General features: G+C 51.8%; 2 protein-coding genes across 3 annotated transcripts; both read right to left on the reverse strand.

The window, feature by feature from the left end:
* Positions 1-1,305: 1,305 nt before the first annotated feature.
* Positions 1,306-9,129, reverse strand: NCLN (nicalin). 2 transcript variants are annotated; one of them, XM_040537883.1, is made up of 16 exons: positions 8,846-9,118; positions 6,858-7,048; positions 6,485-6,629; positions 5,785-5,879; positions 5,514-5,594; positions 5,206-5,309; positions 4,688-4,776; positions 4,371-4,510; positions 3,758-3,936; positions 3,463-3,550; positions 3,336-3,374; positions 3,060-3,223; positions 2,397-2,450; positions 2,232-2,310; positions 1,734-1,833; positions 1,306-1,547 (listed from the first exon to the last, which is right to left on the reverse strand). In XM_040537883.1, the coding sequence occupies exons 1-15, from the start codon at positions 9,024-9,026 to the stop codon at positions 1,774-1,776; spliced, it is 1,689 nt and encodes a 562-aa protein (XP_040393817.1). In that variant the 5' UTR covers positions 9,027-9,118; the 3' UTR covers positions 1,306-1,547; positions 1,734-1,773. The 2 variants fall into 2 exon arrangements, with proteins under 2 accessions (XP_040393817.1, XP_040393816.1); XM_040537882.1 differs by having other exon boundaries at positions 1,306-1,833; positions 8,846-9,129.
* Positions 9,130-9,677: 548 nt separating this feature from the next.
* Positions 9,678-14,490, reverse strand: S1PR4 (sphingosine-1-phosphate receptor 4). The gene is made up of 3 exons (XM_040537884.1): positions 14,348-14,490; positions 13,657-13,793; positions 9,678-12,845 (listed from the first exon to the last, which is right to left on the reverse strand). The coding sequence occupies exon 3, from the start codon at positions 12,651-12,653 to the stop codon at positions 11,427-11,429; it is 1,227 nt and encodes a 408-aa protein (XP_040393818.1). The 5' UTR covers positions 12,654-12,845; positions 13,657-13,793; positions 14,348-14,490; the 3' UTR covers positions 9,678-11,426.
* Between the last annotated feature and the right edge of the window lie 284 nt (positions 14,491-14,774).

Here is a 14,774-nt window from a genome sequence, read left to right on the forward strand (position 1 = left end):
CACCATCATTCAAATCCACAAGAGCTTTTCGGCCTCTGTAAGAAATGCTACTTTAAATAAAAGCAGTTGTTTAAAAGAAATAAAAAAAAAGATAAGTAGTCGACATAGCTTGTCATAGCTTTCTCATACGCAGAAAGCAAACTAAAGAAAGGTCTCAAAGAGACTTTGTTGAGTGGCAGGACAGTGGTATTCATTCAGTCCACCCTCTAGAACTACAGCTAGCCTAGGACTTGTAGTCAAAAATCTTGATACATTCCAGAAGAACTTGGGGGTAAACGAAGTACAGCACTGCCCAGAAAGCATATCCACCTCTCACCAAAAACTGGTGAGAAGTACCATCCTGCTTATCTCAGTCACCGGAATGCAAGAAAAGCTTAAACTTAAGATGACGGCAATGCTGGAGCAACTGGTTACCTGGCCCCCAACAGCTTCACACAGCACTCGCAACTAGACTGCTAACGCTTCTGGATGGCGAGAGATAGCTATAAACAAGGCTTGCCCGAGGATAAACATAAAAGAGTGAGTTCCAAGATAGGATCTCATGGTTACAGTCCTCAAAACAGCCACTTTTAAAATGACATTCATAAAACTTGCGTGTGTGTGTGTTGTTTGTTTGTTTTGTTTTCTAACAGCCAAGTGACCTGCCTCCCTTCTTACATACTAGGGGCAGAGTATGAAAGGAGACAGCATCAAGCACTTTGGAAATTTGTGTATACATGCAGGCCAGGAACAGTGTTTTCAGAAATAACAGAGCTGAAAAATGTGAGATGAGACCCTGAGACGCAGGTGGACACAGCAAAACAGCCCAAAACCCAGAACCATCTGGAAGCGTAAACTGAGGAACAATGATTGACCAGAGCTCAGATTGAACTGTGCTGCTCTTGCAATTAATAAAACCAGCTTGACTAAATACATGGAACACCACAAAACGTTGTCCTGCAGCATTTGGGACTGTAGAACACCTCTTAAAAACCATGCAAGAGTTTAGCACAAAGTGGTGGCAGCAGCAAACTGTTCAAGGGCCAACTTTAAGAGAAATCAAGTATGCAGCAAAATGCATCCTCCAATAGAGGCAGGACAATATGTCCTGGTAAGAACCCTACTGCAGGAACCCGTTTTAACACTCTTTCCTCATTCCCTCTATAACAGTCAAAACTGTTTACAGTGCACCTCTGAAAAGGGAATGAGTTATTGCACTGTCTAAACAAAATGCAAAAAGATGCTTGCTGGAGATACTGCTTGCTCAGCACACCTTCCTAAAGCCAGGCAGCGAACTTAATGAAGAGGTGCCATAAGAAAACATACTAATAGTATTCTCTTTAATTTGCATATGCACATTTTCTTTTCTTTTAAGCAAGTGCTCTGAGTCCTTGTTTGCTGGGCAGAGGTAATACATCTGCTCTGTAGTTTCAGCTTCCAAGCTGGCTGTACGTCACATATGTCCATGAAGGTGCTGGACTTTGTTCTACCCTCATAAAAGCTGCTCAGCATCAGCTGTTCAGTGTTTAAACAACCTGAACAAACTTCTGAAGTCTCTGAGCTTCTCCCTTGCAAAAAAGCAAAGTAAAACAGGCATGGTGGAAGTAAGTGGAAGAAAAGCACCTGAAAGGTGCACAGGAGTTGAAATTTCGTTTTCTTTCTGCCTTCCTCCCCTCTCTAGAGTAGTAAAGAGGAGAGAGAGGAGCAGAAACAGCAGGATTCAGTGGGAGGCAGAAGGTTCCTGATGTGCTCACCGATGGCTCAGTGCTGCTGTAAGGATCATGACTTGTTGCTTCACTGCTGCTTGGTTTTAAGGGATAATCTCTGTATCATCTTGTAAAGGAGACCAAAATGCTGGAAACGGAAGGAAAATAAGTAGCCATGAGTCCTTCTAAGTTCTAATAAAAATTGCTCTGTTCTACACAAGGATTGAAAGTTTACTAGAAGGCTTAAAACAGTAATAATGCACAAATGCTATTCCTCATTTGCATCACCTACGAGCACTCTCAGTGTGAGGACAGAATGGGACTTAGTGAATTAAGAGGAATTAAGGAATTACTACAACAAAGCCAGTTAATTGAGGTTGTACAGAAAATGATGGCTTACAAAAACGTTTGTGCAGACCTGTACCACTGATGCTAGTAGTTTCAAGAATATAACAGTGAACCAAGCAAACACAGAGATTCCCAGTTACTGTGGCTAATTGGATTTAAGAGGAAAATAAAGTTTGTTTCCTGCTTCTCTTCTCCTACCTGCACTGCAACGTAGGCAACACCAAGGTAGGCTGCAATACAGACAGCCAGGAGGAGGTCAAAGATCGCTGGCTTGACCCTACAATAAAGAAAGAACACCTGAAATTGCTACAACAGCTACTGCCACAGAGACAGACCACAGCCCAACGTGCCCAAGGGCCATACCTGTATGCATTCATCACCTGTTTCAGCTGGTCATAGAAAACAAACTCAGGGTCCCTGTGGAAAGCAGAAATTCTTCAGAACATATTGCATTTCTAGACACCGCAGTAAGAACAGCCCAGACCTCTGCTCCCAGTAAGTTAATCCAACCAGAGACAGGTGGTACGATCTCGCCTAACAGTTTGGAACTTATTTTTGTTGTCAGGTTTTTCTTTTTATAGAGGTAGAAGCCCAAGGATGAAATTCTGAACACGCTGATCGTTTAAGAGGCACACAGACAATGCCTTGCTGGGTTCATGAAACTGCCTTAACTGAAGCAGGTTAGACAGGAAGGAAGCTGCCTCTTTGCAAAGAAAGCTTTCTAAGGGACCTTAGTTCTTTCCTGCACAGAGAAGCAGCGCTCAGAGCGGGAAGGGTGGAACCAAAGCAGGGAGAAACAAGCTCTTCAGATGGAGGGAACTGCTGAGGCTTGTTACTGTGTTGAATGATAAAGAGCTTTCTCTAGCAAAACAGAGCATGAACCAAAACTGACGGGAGAGCAGAAAGAAGCAATCACTTCTAGCTATATATCAAGAAGTCAGAAAAGCCGCAGCTCAAAGTCAAGACTCATTGGAGGGAGGAGTGAGTTTGCATGCCCCGGATGGTTTTTTTCACCTCTCTTCTTACCGTTTGTCTGCTTTTACATGATGCTGTTTGACATCTTTCAGGTAGCGACCCATATAATATTCTAAGGTGCTGAGAAAGGTGCTGTCTTTATCAATCAGCTGAGCAGCCCTGGGCTGACTGCTCAGCCAGTCCATCACTGATTCAAGTTGCTCCTGCTGGATCTGCTGCAGAAAAATATCACCAAAGAAAGGGAGTTAGTCCCATGTGCTGAGACCAGAACTCTCCCAGGCTCCTAATCCCTCCTCTCCACAGGTTACAAAAACACGCTGTGCTTACCATCTGATCTGTGAAGATCTGCAGATCTGCAGGTGCTCCCTGCAAGGGAAAAAAGAGGCTGCCAGTGACAGCAAGCCTGGCTGGGCAGGACAAGCCTGGCTAGCACTGCAGGATGGGCAGCTCTTACCTTGTCTGTCAAGTTGTAGATGACCCTTGTCAAAGCCTCAGCAATGATCCTAGTATTCCTGGTTAGTGCCTTAGTGTCTACTCGTGCCCTAAAGCAAAAGGGGGGATTATGCACTTGTCAATAGGACCAGCTTCCTCTAGCGACCACCCTAACTGCATCATGCATAAGACTTAATCCAGAGCCTAACTCCCCACGGTTTCTCCCCCATCCTGTGACTGTCAGAACAGTACAGTCACAAGGCCAATTTGCTTTTACGGGCTGGATTTCAACTGCAGCCTTCCCCAAGGCCTCTAACCTCCTATCCATGATGCTGTTGCGCAGACTGTCCCGGTGGCTCTCCAAATGGGAGATGGTGAATGCTGGCAAGCGTCGGATCGCAAAACGCTCGTGTTCCCATGCCAGCATGTCCTCGGCCAAGTTTATCTTCTTGTGCACCATGGAAAACTTCACCTCTGGGAACTGGCTGGCAACAACCTGAGGGAAAGGCCAAGCCATTCAAGGGTGTCATGCTTCCCACTGCACTATCCCACCTTGCAGAGTCCAATCCATCTATACCCAATTCTTTTTTTTTTTTTTTTGGCTACCAATGGTAAATATACTTGACCTGTAAGATGCAGCTAATGCCATTAAAAAAAATGTTTTAATGTCACTACAGAAATCACTTGGGTAGCTTTTGCAAGCCACAAGCCATAAGGAAGCATAGCAGAAAATGCAGCAGGTCTACCGTGCTTCATTCAGCACTGTGGCGTGACGATGTTCGCACTCCAAATCAAGTGACCAGAAACAACATACAAAATATTTCAGTGGTACACTCTTTCATCATGTCTTACTCCCTTTCTATCACAGAGAGCTGCAGCTCCCCATGGTTAAGTCCCGAGTTCCCATCTGCCCAACATGCTGTTCATTACCAGCTCCAGTTCTCTCAGAAATGCATGCTGTAAGGTCCCTTCCTTGGGAGGCTTTGAGACATGAAGATGAAGGCTATTGCCTCGGCCTAGAGTGTCAAGGCAGAGAACAAATGCTACATTGTCCTGCAACAGGCTGGAATCTGCAACAGAAAAATCCAAAACTTTCAGCCTATGCTTCGTGCTCAGAGTTTCATAGACACACACACGGGCCTGCACAAGAGGATTCTAAGAGGAGGGCTCATGTACGAGACACTTATCACGATGATATTAAGAGGCCTTTCCAGGGAAAATACTGGAATGCCTGCCCCTTAACTCACCAGTGTGGTCCAAATTGTCTTCCAGCCATCGCTTGGTTCCTTGATAATTAAACTTGCCACCTCCAGATGCAAAGAACAGTAAGTTATACCTGCCCAACAAAGACGATGGAAAAGTGTTAGCACACGACACTTCATGGCTACAGAACTGATTTACTCAGACTTGGAGGTGGGGTGAAATCACAACAGTTAGCACCCGACATCCAAGGCAAACTGCCCATTAACAAATGTTTCCTACATGCCACATAGGAAGGTAGTGGCAAGACAGGGGTAAAGTAGAGGAGTTTCCAGTGCTTGAGGATGGAATCTAGTTCTCACATCATTCCCTCCACTTGCCCCTACAGTTATGTAGATCTACCTTTAAGAAACCAAAGGAAGGAGCTCAGCCATTAACAACTGCTGTGCTTGGAAGAAAGCAAAACAGGGAAGGAAGTAAAGGACTGCTACGGGTCTAGAGAAAAAGCCCTTCTTTACCTGATCTCAGCTACATACATTCAACCAAGAAGAGGGCAGTGGCTTACCCAGCATGAGTTCGTCTATAAGTGTAGAGCCGTGAAAACAGCCTGGCTAGTTCCAGCAGCACTGAAATACCACTGCCATTGGAGTCAGCACCGTGTGACAGCCACTGCAGGACAAAGTGGGACACAGACAAAGTAACAACCCTGCACTTACTCTTGTATTCCAGAATAGCCTTTAACACACCACCACGCTCCACTTAGAACTACCCCTGGTCCTTAAGACCAAGACAAAAAAATAAACAGGGTCTGATGCCACAGGGGAAAAAGGTACAGACAGGAAGAGGGAGCCACAGGAAAAAAAGAATACTCACTGGGGCCACTCCAAAGGAATCATAGTGCGCAACTATCACAACAGTGGGTAGATCTTCTCCACCCAGCCCTGTCAGCCTTCCCTGCAGAGGAATGAGACCAGTGTCACTCAGCATCTCCCCTTGCACAACTCTCCAGTGGTCTCAGTTTTGAGGTACTTCAGATACTGCAGGAGAATCCCCTGACTGCCCCCATTCGTCCAAATGCCTGATGAGGTCCCCATAAAGGTGGCATCACATCAGTATCTCCAGTTTGAATCTATCCAGAACTCACCTCTACGCTGGGTATAAGCCAGTCATTGATGGCTTTGCTCTGAGCCCCACTGGTCACCATCTGGAAGCCATTGGCAGTTGCAGTGTGCAGCAGAACTAGAACAAAAAAGAGAGGTACACCTGGGGAAGTTTCGTCCCTTTATCTTCCTTGCTAACCGAGCACTGGAGAGATTAGTTTTAAGTCGCTTTATCCCTCTCACTTGCCACTTGTGTTTATGCACTGACATGGGATCCTGGTGACCTTACATTTTCATTTTGTTCTGAAATCCCCATATTTCAAACTAGCTAAAACAAAAACTTTTCTCCAACAGACTTAAAGCTCATCATGATCAGCAGGCCACTAATACTGCAGCGGGAAACACAAGGAAGCACTAAAGTGACTTGTGGTCAGACAAAAAGCTTCAGCTTTTGTCCACAATTGTAGTCACTTAACACCTTCAGTCTTGTTTTTAACCTGGGTCTTGCTTTCTGTCTTCCTTGCAACAGCGTGAAGTTGCACTCCCATGCAACTGTACTTCCAGAGTAAGACACTCTTATACTGTGTTTTTATTCCAGTAGATCTCAGAGATCTTTAACAAAGACAGAATAAACATAAAGACAACAGAACGCTGGGCCATGGTGCATACAACACAGAAGACCGCTCTTGGAGGTGGGATCAGGACTGTCTTCCTGTAAACTTCCGCCCACTTATTAGAACTCACCTTCTGCGGCTGAGGCAGATCCCTGTGATGCAGAAGCAGCCCGTGTTTGTTCATAGATAGACAGCAGCTCTTCATCTTCCACTGCAAAGTAGACTGGCACAATGGTTTCCATAGCAAGCATTTCTGGCTCTATCTCCATGAATTGCTGAGGATTTAAGCGAGACAAAAAATTAGTATCTGCTAAACGTGCAAGAGAGCAGAGAAAAAAAATCAGAGAGAAAGGTCAGTTTCAAAATCAGAATGTGATTTGTTGTGCATTACAACAGAAGCTTTCAGTCCTGCAGCAATCCAAGCCTTATCCCCCCTCAAATACATCTCCAATCAGAAAAGAAAGGGAACACTTTTGTTGTTGTTTTTTTGTTCGTTTCTTTACCCTTACAACATCCTGTGGGACAGAAGAAATAGACCGCGGCAAGATGATCACCACGGCACCAGCTGACTGGCGAAGAGCCTTCTGGTACTGCTCATATGAGAAATCCACCAGCCGCATCATGACACAGCGGCGGCTGAGGACATCCGCTTCTACTGTGCGGGCCTCTGTGTTAAGCACTGCGCTCCTGGTGCCTGTGGAGAGAAAGCAGGGAGAGGTTTAGGAAGCGATTTCATCACATCCCCTTTGCTTGAGCCTAGCTCCTTCTCAGAACAGTCTTGGTCACAGTTCAACAAACTTCAGAGCAGCCAGGACCTGCAGCAAGCTAAGTTCATCTCTTTGCCTTGTCCAAGAAGGACAACAGGCCTGTCTTTTCTGTCTGTGAAAGGACACAACGAAGCTACGCCACATCCATCCAAAGGGCTATTCTTGATCATCCACCAGAATGCCTCTGTGACAGACAAAATCATAAACTATCTCCTGCTCTCAACTTCAGCCTATCGAGTCACGCACCCAACAGTACGGTACTTGATGGAAAAGCAGGCCAGAGGCTTGCCAGCAGCTCCAGCATTCTGGAAGAGAGGACCACAAGAGTGTCTTGTATAACCAGAGATGTTCAAAGCTACCCTACAATTTAAAATGCTCTGAACCCACTTTCTTCTCCCGCCATCCTGGCACCGACGTTGAAGACTTCATCACACTGAGGTCACAAACAGCCAAGGTAGGATAAGGTGCTCCAGAAGGCATCTCAGCCTATGCCAAAGCAGGCAGCTACTAACAGCTAGGTTTAAATGTGGCTCGGCAGGACTCTAACACTAGTTTGATCTCATCAAAGGTCAAATCAGCTAAACCAAGAAAAGACTTGTACTTCCACTGCATGGTATCAGTGAGGGCCACACACAGAGAAAGAGGTAAGGCACACTGAAGTCTCCACACAGAGCTCCCCCGCTGTGAAACAAATAAGTATTAATTACAGGCCCCTCAGACCACAGAAACGATCCATAATGAGGATAACTACTCCATCATCCCCAAACAACGATGCCTAAACAATGCAAACTGTGATTCAGTGATGTTCTCAATAACGGAGGTTTCAAAATGTGGACACAGTTAGAGATATTGTGATGGAAGAACCCAGAAATAATTTCAGATATTCAGAAGTAGAATATGTTGTATTCACAAAGCGTGCGGGCACGGCTGGCATTTCATAACTTCTGCTGATGTTTAATCTTATGAAGCCCTGAAAGATCTAGAGACTGAGCACAAAATAAACCTATGCCTGTAATTCTCAACTATTATAAGTCTGAAACTTAGGCCACAGAACAGCCAGCACGGGAAGAGCCACTCACAGACAGATCGTGTGCCCTGATACGGAATAAATGTCTGCAGAAGACTCAGATAAAACACTTGATTCTGGGCTAGCGATTATGAGGGGGTGGGGGCTGAGAGTTACGGCACTGCCAAGATTCCCAGAACAGGTCACGGCTCTGACTCAAAGAAAGGCATTGCACAAGCGGCAGTGTGGATGCAACCAGAAGAACCGGAGGCCAATGCTAATACAAGCGAAGAACTGCAGAAAGACTCCCACATCAGGAGGCGCTAGAGCCACGAGACGCAGCTGGGAGAGACAAGGCCGAAGAGCGCGGAGCAAGCAGCCTGGGCACAGAGGAGCTGCGGGCAAAGGAAGAAAACGGAGCCCGCGGCCCAGTTCCCCGGCCGCACAAGATGGCTGCAGCCGGACTACCTGCAGCAGAGCGGGGCTCTGCCGGACCGGGGCCCGCGGGGACCGAGCGGGGTCCCCGGCCGCCTCTCGCCGCCTGCCCGCTCACGCTGCGGCCGCGCAGCGAGGCTCAGCCGCACCGGGCCCGGGCCCCGCGGCCTCCCCCGGGACTCCCCCAGGCCCCCCCCGCGCGGGGCCGCCGGGGCCGGGCGCAGCCGCCGCCAGTAACCGCGGCACCGCCCGGGCCGTCGCGGAGGAGCGGGCCCCGTCTCACCGTAGGGCTGCCCGCCCAGCTCGTACTGCTGCATGCGGTACACCGTGAACTCGTGGGCGGCCTCGGCGGCGGGCGGCGGGCCCAGGAGCAGGAGCACGGCGGGCACGAAGAGCAGGAAGCTGAGCGGCAGGCACGAGGCCTTCAGCACCGACTCCAGCACCTCGCCCGCCTCCTCCAGCATGGCCCCGGCCCCCGCGCCGACCCGCCGCTGCGGCCCCGGCACGCACGGCCCGGCACGGAGCGGCGTGACGCCACACGCACGGAGCGGCGTGACGCCACGCGCACCGCCCGGCCGTAGGGGGCGCCGGGAGCTGTAGTTCGGGGAGGGCCGCGGGGGGCGCCGGGAGCTGTAGTTCGGGGGGGGGGAGGGGGCGGCGGCATGCGGGGGGCAGCCCGGGCACCGCCGGCGCCTTCGAGAGCGGAGCGGGGCCGTCGCCCGCCCCGGGCTTTCCCCGCCCGGCTTCCCGCGGCGGGACCCGGCCCCCTCCAGCCTCCGGCCGCGCCGAGGCCCCCGGCGGCGCCTGGCAGACGAAATAAACACAGAGCGAGCGGGGGCTTTCTCACCGAGATTTATTGCGGACAGAGGGGCGCGAGGCCCAGCACCTCTCTGCCGAGGGGCCGGGCCAGCAGGCTTTGAGCTGTGGGGATCTTCTCCCCAGGGCCGGGCTGGGTCTGGCTCCTGCCGGGCGCGGGCACTGCTCTCCTTTTCCCCCTGACAGGAGGAGAAGCAGGGGCAGCTGCGGCGAGCTGCGCGAGCCTCCTGGGCCCGCCGTGTCTCTGTCAGGCCCAGGCAGGAATGGGGTTGTTTTGGTGTCAGATGTTTTTTCAGGCCTGGTCTTGTCCTCCCTGTGCTGGCGGGCGTTCTGCACGTTGTTCTGTCCCGGTGAGAGCTGGTAGTGCTGCTTGGCGCTTGTCACAGCCCCAGCCGTGGCGGCCCTGCTGCACAGGTTGCTGAGCCCTGCAACAGCCCCTGCCAGGCCCAGCCAGCCTTCCTCTGGGAGCATTTCCCCATCCCACAGTCCCTTCTGTGTCCGTGCACCTCAGCACCCGGATAAGCTTCCTGCCCATGGAGTCACAGCAGCTCGGCATCTCCTGATGCTTCAGACACCAGCCAGCAACCTACAGGCTAGGGGCTGCAGCCAGGCATGAGGTTTGGGTGACAGGGCAGCAGTGCCCAGCTCTGCGGCAGCAGAGGGAGTGCATAGACGACTGCTGTGAGTCTGGCTTCCTGGGGCCCTCACTTCTCTAATGTTGATGACCCCTAGAACAGAGCATGGATTATTCCCCTTTTCCAGATGTGGTAGAGCTCCAAGCTGCTGGGATTCTTTTCCCCAGCTGTGCTGAACTTCACAGGGCTTGGGGCAGGCTCCACCCCACTCTGCCCTCAAAGTGATGACACAGTTCCAGGCCGTTGAAGTGATTCTTGCAAATCTGTTCTGTTGCAAAAGGCTCTTTTTCAAAAAGGTTCCTGGAAGGATGCAGCCTTTTTGTCCCAGAAAGGAAGAGGAAACAAAACGTGCTGCTTATGTTCAGGTGTAATCCAGACCCCACTGGAGACAATAGGACAGAAAGGCATCTAGAAGCTGCTGCTCAACCTCCTGGCAGTGCCTACCGTGATGGGCACCGCCACTGTGCAAGGAACTTGGTTTTGCTGGAGCACAACCCACATGGCACTGCAACCCCTCTGCTCTTACCCGAGGGGTTTGGCCAGATGCCATGGTGGCACCAGACAACAGAGTCATCGTCCTGTCGTACCTCCCATCGCACACGGTGGTGCCAAGGCTGTCAGTGCAGGTGCAGACCCGTGCCCAGAAGCACAGCAGAGCTCTTCTCACTGCCAGGCTGGAAACAGTCACAGCACTTGGCTGGGCACAGTGCCCACCTCTGCAGTCCCGTGAGGCATCAGGCTGCTGCTGCAGCCCTCTGCCGGTCCTGTGAGAGGTTTGTGCTGCACAGCAGGTGGGCACGTGGCTCCTGGCCAGGGACCTCTGAGCTGACCCCAGCCACGCACATTTTCACTTGCAATACCAGTTCCTAACTCCCTGCGAAGACACCAAGCCCACATTCCTTTCCAGCAGCTGTGGCCACTGCAGTGACTCCAGAAGGCTGTAAGCTACAGGAGAAGACTCAGGTGTCACCTCCAGCCCTGCATGACGTGCTGTGGCAGCACTGCCAGCCTAGCCTGACCCTAAAGGGTTGGGGCAGTCTCGATGGGGATAGCCATCCCGTCCCTCATTGTGTCCTGGGGCAAAATGCCCTCGCCGGGGCAGGTACAGCATCTATGTGTGTGCACACAGAGCAGGGCCCACCTGGAAGCTAGGCACAGCAGTTGTCTCAGCATGGCATCGATCCCAGACTGTGCCCATATCCCATCGGGGCAGCAATGACTGTTCCCATGCTGCACCCACAATGAAGCAACATCCTGGTCAAAAGGGGCTGGAAAGCCTGGCCACGGTTAACAGCTGAGGTGAGACAGCACCTGGTCAGCCCGAGCTGAACATCAGACAGTTCTGACAGGCCAGAACCAGCAGCGTGAAGTCCTGGCGGGCTGTCTGGCCATCCCTTCTCTCCCCATGGCCTCTCAGAGGCTGGGGAGATTGCTCATCATGCTGGAGTTGCTGGAGAGAGGTGCTCTGGGCCGGGCATTCAGGGCCACAGAGCTGCGGAAGCTCTCCCGGCAGCGCAGGGAGCTCTCTGTGGATGAGCCAGAGTTGATGTCTGTGATGACCAGGCAGTCCCCAGGCTTGCAAAGCCCAACCCTGAGGCAGCAGCAGCACAGCAGGCTTCCCACAGCACGGCGCACCTCCACGCTGCGGAGGGAGTAAATGATGGGGTTAACACCTGAGTTGAGCATGGCCAGAGCCAAGGTCCAGTCCAGGCTGTGAAGGAGTCTGCAGGTTTGTGTCTCACAGAATACATCAAAGAGCATCAGGGCAAAGAGAGGGCTCCAGCAAATGATGAAGGCGCCCAGGATCATCAGCACAGTCTTGAGCAAGCGTAGGGATCGTTTGCGGCTATGCCGAGAAGTGGTTTGCTTAGAACTGGCCTGGACCAGCTGGAAGATGGAGATGTAGAGGCCAATGATCCCTAGAAGGATGATGCTGAACATGACCACAGAGAAGAGGATGTAGTTCTTGGAGTAGAGAGGCAGGAGGACAGAGCAGGCATTGAAGTCGCACAGACAGTTCCAGCCCAGCAGCGGAAGCAGCCCAATGATGAAGGCCAGAAGCCAGCAGGAGATAATGAGGCCACGCAAGCGCAGGGTCTTGCTGGCTTCGTTCTCGGCAATCGGCCTTACCATGGCACTGTAGCGCTCAATGGCCGTCACAAGCAAGCTGAAGGTGGAAGCAGCCAGCGCGATGAAGAGGATGCCTTCACGGAGGAACCAGAGCTGAGGTGAAAGCTGGAAGGTCTTCTTGCCTGAGAGGCAGAGATTAGAAAGGTAGGCAACACCTGCAAGCAGGTCGCTCACGGTGATGCTGGCAATGCAGGAGTAGACCCAGCGCCGGGCTCGCAGGCACCGCAGGATGGCTAGCAGCACGAGCAGGTTCTCCAGGATGATGATGCAGCTGATGATGACAAAGGTTGTGCGGATGAGGCCCATGCCCTCATCCCGGGACTGCCGGTTGGTCAGCTTTCCCGTGAAGTTATAGTGCTGCAGGATGATGTTCACATTCCTCATGGCAGCCAGATGCAAGCAGGAACCTTTCCTGTCGAGGAGGTCCAGTCTGAGCTCGGGATATTGAGCAGAGCCCAGGGGAAGTGGGAAGGAGCGATTCACCAGCCAGCTCTGCCCTGGGCCATCCATCTTCCGAGCCTACGTCAGCAGCCGAGGGATGCACGATGGAGCAAGGGTTGAAGTGGCGTTGGGAGCAGGGCAGACCTTCTGTTTGAGGGCTGGAGGCAGGTGTGAGTCTGCCCCACAGGTCCAGCCCTGAGGCCAGCAGCTCTGCCCAGCGTGGAGATGAGAGTTAGACCCCTGTCTGCCAGCCCTGCGGCACTGAAAGAGCAAGGGGAGAGAAGGGTGAGGTGTTTTGTAAGGCCACGCATGAGCATGGGCTTCCTGTTGTTTAATAAAGTTTCCTGTTGTGAACTAGAGTATTGACATGGTCTCTGGCAGCTGTCACCATTTCTCAGTAAGGAGAAATGAGAGGGTGGGATCCGTTGGTTTGATCAAAGCCAAATGCTAGCAAGAGCACCCAGACAGCCCAAGGCAGTAACCACTTTGCCTTTTGTGGTGTGAAATTCACTCCTGAGCCTGGCTGAGAGCAACTGCACCATCATCGAGTGCCCTGCGCACCACCCATGCCCAGACACACCCTTCTCCAAGAGGAAACTCCATGCTCCTATGCAACCTTCTGGGCTCCTCCGTGGGCCCGTCTCCTGCCAGTCTCTCAGGATGCATCCATCCAAGTCCTGTCCAATCAAAGCAGCAAGCCCAGGCACCTGGGTGTTTGAAGCTGGGGCTCAGCTACACCCAGCTCAAAGGAAACCAGCTGGTCAAAGCCTTACGTGTGCCCTGGTGCTGCACACTCCACCTTCAGCTCTCCAAGCATCTGCTAGAGATGGGTCAGGGTCTTCCCACTGCCTAGGTCCATGCAGGGAAACTGAGGCACAAAGCTGCTGCCTCTTGCCTCGCGTTGCAGAAGGGGCATGGTGCCATGGCTGGGACCAGAAGCCAGGGGTCCTGACCTGACTGCAGCGTTAACATCTACCATTGATCATTCCCTATGTCTGCAAAACCTGACTGGAGACGTGTTCTTGCAACACGTTATTCCCAGCCCAGCTGTTGAGTTTGCCTCATGACTCACCTGTCATGGCTGGCCCGAGGCTCTCGCTGCAGGAGGGAGGCTCAGCAGCCAGCAGTGTTCTCCAGCTGCTTGTCCAAGGCCCAGCACAGAGTACGTAGCGGGGAGAGCTCCTTGTGTGAAATAAGTGAGATTTCCACCTACCAAAGTGAAAAAAGGGAAGTTACAACATCAACCACATTTCTCTGGCAGGATGGACCCACCCAACAGATGCAAAGAGACAGAGAAAATAGCATCTTTCAACTCAGGATCATGGCAGAAGCTTTGCCCTGCTGTCTGCTTTCACCTTTGTTCTCACTCCAGACTGGCACAAAGTCAGGGAGAGGTCCCCAGGTTTAGAGCAGAGAGCTATGATTTCTCCCATTGGCATGGCAAGCAGGGATCCTGGGAGTCAGTCCCTGCTTGAGGAGCAGAGAGGTCCTAGCCTGGATCGTGACATGGGCAAGTGGAAAATGCAAAGGGGGTTCCTGCTGCAGGAACTCGTGCAAGCAAGGAGTGGTTCTCATTGAGAGCTGAGGGCTCGGTCCTCCATGGTGGCCCTTTCTGCTGGCAGTTTGGGCTTTTCTGTCAGCAGAGTGGAAATAAGCTCATGCTGATAAAGTCAGCAGACTTCAAGCCTGAAGGAGCAGAAATCAGCAGGAAGACTGGGCCGTGAGTACAGTGCAGGCCAGAGGAGAGGAGTTCAAGGGCACACCTTCAGCACCAAGAGCTCACTCCCAAAGGGGCTGGACAGATGCTCCCAGCACAGCACCAGAATCAAAAGGGCCAATGCGACTCTTGTACGTCCTTCCGGGTCGTTCTTGCTTCAGGTTGGGCCTCCAGCAAACACGTCTGCTCCTGTAGGCAGAGGACAGTTGGCAGGGAGTCCCTAAAAAGATCAGAAGATGAAGAAACTTGCCCTGACAGGGTCCTAAGTAGCTTCTCAAATAGCTGGCAGCACTGAGCAGCCTTAGAAAGGAGATGGCTGGCAGGAGCGAGCTTTTTGCCAGGGAGATCTGCAGAGAGCACGGTGCAGGTGGGAGGCAAACGGTTTTGATGGCAGGAGGCAGATGAGCAGCTGGGAAGGCTCAGTGCACCCTCCAAAGGGGTGCTGGGCACGCTCAACCAGCCAAATATTATAG

Source organism: Cygnus olor, chromosome 26, assembly GCF_009769625.2.
Source record: "Cygnus olor isolate bCygOlo1 chromosome 26, bCygOlo1.pri.v2, whole genome shotgun sequence".
NCBI lineage: Eukaryota > Metazoa > Chordata > Aves > Anseriformes > Anatidae > Cygnus > Cygnus olor.